Genomic DNA, 4652 nt, shown 5'->3' on the forward strand with positions numbered 1-4652 from the left:
GAAAGATTTTTTTAACTTTTATTTTGCTTTTGTCCAGAGATTCATTGTAAATGTGTTATAAATTGTGAATTATATATTAACGATTGAATTTTATTGATGTCCCTGGGAGTTATTAATTAGTCAGATCATACTTCTGAAATCCTCTTATGACATATTTCAATTTGCTGTTTGTGTGGATTAGAACTAAGCAGGCAAGCTGAAGTATTCCAGGTGCTAGTCATTTCCTGCTCATCCCGCAAAGGGATTGGTGGATCTGCTGGTAGAGGAGGATGCTGCACCATTAGAGGGAAAACAGGCTCAACATATTTCAGCTTCCCAGGACTAGGCAAACTTAGAGTCACTACTGAAGGAATTGACTCATTTTCTTGGCTGGAGCTATTAACTTTTGCCGTTAAGGAGTGGTCATAATATAGCTGATAGGTCAGTCATTGCTGGCTGCTTTATGTGAACTTCCTTTTTAAAGTACAAAAGGTAAAGTTTGATATACAAATAAAAGCTTTATGTATGTTATATATGGTACATCATGCTAAAAGTTTATTCAGAATTCCGAACTGGCATAATGCAGTTTATTTTTTAGTTTTATAAAGAAATTGAGTTTTTATCTTTTTCAGACTCAGTATCATTTTTCCACTTTTTATTTTATACTAGCTCTTTATGAAAGAAAAAAGAACTCCGTATTTTTGTTCTGTAATTACACATTCAGTCCAGGGAGGAATGTTTAAAATTTGGAGGCTACATTAATAGAATTTAAATTTAATTGTTCACAATAATATCAGCAAAAGAATATCCAGAGACATACCCTAAAACTGCGTATTTGTGTCTGATTGAACGTGGAAGCTATATGTTGGCAGATGGGAGATTAGAAATGAAGGTAGGGTTTCTCTTGTCATGGTGAGATATATATGTTGCTGTGTTTGGTTAGTAAGTGGAATTTATAAAGTCCATGTCAGTATTATTCAGAAATGATAATGAATCACTGTGTCATACAGAAAGTCAAATTTGTAGTGCTGTGGTCTAGTGGAGAGAACTCTAGAACAGGTTGTCAATTAAAAGAGCTGGAATAATATGTGTATAGCCTTGATTAGGGACCACAGAAACGTGCTTTCTCCGCTGTAAAAGGAGGTAAACCAGATGGGCTATAATGTCTCTTCTAATATGAATGGTTTTCATTGCTTTTGTAGTATAGTGTTAATTAACTAGGCAAGTTATAGTAGCTAAAAATAATATGATTTTTTTTTTACAGTTTGAATTATTTTACAGCCAACATTTCAGTGGAAGGAAACTTACATGGTTACATTATCTGTGTACAGGTAAAATGCATTTAATTATATCTGGCTTAATGAAATTCACCTGATGATTATATTAATTTAGAAAGAGATTTTCTATGGCCCAATTACAGTTTTTAACCTTTTCTCCTCCATCAACCTTTCCCCATTAAAGCAACTAACAATGAAATCCAAGTATAGCACTTTTTCAAAGTATTTTATAATTATACTGTTTGTAATCTTGCTGCTTTTAAGGAAATGTTCTGACTTTATACTGATTTATTACATTTCTGTAGCCAACCACTACATTAGCAAATGTATTTAGAAACTCAGATTTGATGGGTCAGACACACTTAGAAACTTGTTCTCTAAGTATGCCAGATCCCCTTGCCAGTTTCATTATTATAGCATCATAAGGAGACCTAACCATTTGATTTTTACTTGTGATACTGCAGTGAATGCAATAGTAAAGCTTTTTGCAGAAAAGTCCCACTTAATTTTCAATAGTTTCCAATTTTAAAAAACTTTCATCACAATCTGATTTCCTTTGCTTCTTTCTGGAACAATGGAGTCCACTTACTTACAGTAGGATTAATACCTGAATTATTGTGGACTGTGTGTGGAGTTGCCTGAAGATGTAAGCCAAAGCAGACACTTGAATTTTCTCCTTTTTTGCTAAAGTATGCTTTGACAAGTTCATTGAATCACTTTTCCTTTGTACAAGAAGGAAAGGGTATATATGCTAATATTTCTTAGAGATGGTACAAGAAAATCATTTGCCATAACCTTTATTAGGAAATGTTTTCTTTTTTTATGGCTGCATAGTGTTCCATGGTGTATACGTGCCACATTTTCTTTTTTTTTTTTTATTATTATACTTTAGGTTTTAGGGCACATGTGCACAATGTGCAGGTTTGTTACACATGTATCCATGTGCCATGTTGTTTTGCTGCACCCATTAACTCGTCATTTAGCATTAGGTATATCTCCTAATGCTGTCCCTCCCACCTCCCCCCACCCCACAACAGTCCCCGGAGTGTGATGTTCCCCTTCCTGTGTCCATGTGTTCTCATTGTTCAATTCCCACCTATGAGTGAGAACATGCGGTGTTTGGTTTTTTGTCCTTGCGATAGTTTACTGAGAATGATGGTTTCCAGTTTCATCCATGTCCCTACAAAGGACATGAACTCATCATTTTTTATGGCTGCATAGTATTCCATGGTGTATATGTGCCACATTTTCTTAATCCAGTCTATCGTTGTTGGACATTTGGGTTGGTTCCAAGTCTTTGCTATTGTGAATAGTGCCGCAATAAACATACATGTGCATGTGTCTTTATAGCAGCATGATTTATAGTCCTTTGGGTATATACCCAGTAATGGGATGGCTGGGTCAAATGGTATTTCTAGTTCTAGATCCCTGAGGAATCGCCACACTGACTTCCACAATGGTTGAACTAGTTTACAGTCCCACCAACAGTGTAAAAGTGTTCCCATTTCTCCACATCCTCTCCAGCACCTGTTGTGTCCTGACTTTTTAATGATGGCCATTCTAACTGGTGTGAGATAGTATCTCACTGTGGTTTTGATTTGCATTTCTCTGATGGCCAGTGATGATGAGCATTTTTTCATGTGTTTTTTGGCTGCATAAATGTCTTCTTTTGAGAAGTGTCTGTTCATGTCCTTTGCCCACTTTTTGATGGGGTTGTTTGTTTTTTTCTTGTAAATTTGTTTGAGTTCATTGTAGATTCTGGATATTAGCCCTTTGTCAGATGAGTAGTTTGCAAAAATTTTCTCCCATTCTGTAGGTTGCCTGTTCACTCTGATGGTAGTTTCTTTTGCTGTGCAGAAGCTCTTTAGTTTAATGAGATCCCATTTGTCAATTTTGGCTTTTGTTGCCATTGCTTTTGGTGTTTTAGACATGAAGTACTTGCCCACGCTTATGTCCTGAATGGTATTGCCTAGGTTTTCTTGTAGGATTTTAATGGTTTTAGGTCTAACATTTAAGTCTTTAATCCATCTTGAATTAATTTTTGTATAAGGTGTAAGGAAGGGATCCAGTTTCAGCTTTCTACCTATGGCTAGCCAGTTTTCCCAGCACCATTTATTAAATAGGGAATCTTTTCCCCATTTCTTGTTTTTGTCAGGTTTGTCAAAGATCAGATAGTTGTAGATATGCGGCATCATTTCTGAGGGCTCTGTTCTGTTCCATTGATCTATGTCTCTGTTTTGGTACCAGTATAGGAAATGTTTTCTATCCCCTCCCCAAGAGAGACTTTATCCAAGTAACTATGATACTTGGTGTTTATTTGACTAATTTACATCTTGGGAACATGATGGCTCATTATATTAGTAATACATTTTTCATTACTTATATAAGTTGATCTTTATTGAGCAAGTTGGACATTCTAATTTTTAAAATAATTTTTGAAATAAGGAGATTTTCACTGATACTCTTAGTGGTGGTCGAAGGTCAAATTTTAATTTGACCTTTGGCTAGGTGCAGTGGCTCACGCCTGCAACCCCAGCACTTGGGGAGGCTGAGACAGGTGGGTCACTTGAGCCCAGGAGTTTGAGACCAGCCTAGGCAACATGGCAAAACCCCATCTCTACTAAAAATCCAAAAGTTAGCCAGGCATGCTGGAGCACACCTGTAGTCCCAGCTACTCGAGAGACTGAGATGGGAGGATCACTTGAGCCCACGAGCTGGAGGCTGCAGTGAGCCATGATTGTGCCACTGCACTCCAGCCTGGGCAACAGAGAAAGACCCTATCTCAACCAGTCAATCAGTATGTTCTATTTTCATTTAGTAAATATAATTGATTTTAAGAAAAAAATGCTGGTCCAGGGTTTTAGATTTGTTTTTCTAAGAAAGCTAATATATCTTAGTGCAGTTCGATTTAGCTTGCTTTTATGTGCAAATTTAATGTAAAATGCTGAGCTCTGTCCTCAGCTGCATGTGCCTCTGCACAACAGGTTTCTATTCGGGAAGGGCAGCATAGTTCTTCTCACATTTTCCCCCTTTGTTTTCTCCCAGGCTTCATGGTAAAGCAGAAGATTCATGCTAGGGCATCTGCAGGCTGGTCCTAAAGTGCTTTTCTCCACAGGAATGTCACCTGGGCACTGCAGCCAGGGGTCCCAGGTGCCACTGAGGAGGGCTGCGTTCCCATCTTCAGTGAGGGAGAGCTGAGAGAAGGCAGGCAGGGTTCACAGTTCCCTCACCCACTTGCTTAAGCAATACATTAAAGGTTCAAACTAAAAGAAATCTGAGATCTTACAGAAGCATTTAGAACCACATATAAAGCGCAGATCACTTTTAAATATTTAAAAATGCACACAAACCACATGAAGCTACTTTTGTTAAAAGTATATGTTCTTTGCAGTAGTG

At 37.4% G+C, this 4652-nt stretch overlaps 1 protein-coding gene across 1 annotated transcript in view; it reads left to right on the forward strand.

Annotated features, from left to right (window-relative positions):
- Window positions 1-4354, forward strand: part of LOC116480992 (cullin-2-like) — a 22572-nt gene extending 18218 nt beyond the window's left edge. The window contains 2 exon segments of the mRNA XM_058437030.1: window positions 1244-1310; window positions 4302-4354. Coding sequence (XP_058293013.1) covers window positions 1244-1310; window positions 4302-4354 — 120 coding nt within the window.
- The last annotated feature ends 298 nt before the right edge of the window (window positions 4355-4652 follow it).

This window comes from Hylobates moloch, unplaced genomic scaffold, assembly GCF_009828535.3.
Source record: "Hylobates moloch isolate HMO894 unplaced genomic scaffold, HMol_V3 SCAFFOLD_3, whole genome shotgun sequence".
Lineage (NCBI taxonomy): Eukaryota > Metazoa > Chordata > Mammalia > Primates > Hylobatidae > Hylobates > Hylobates moloch.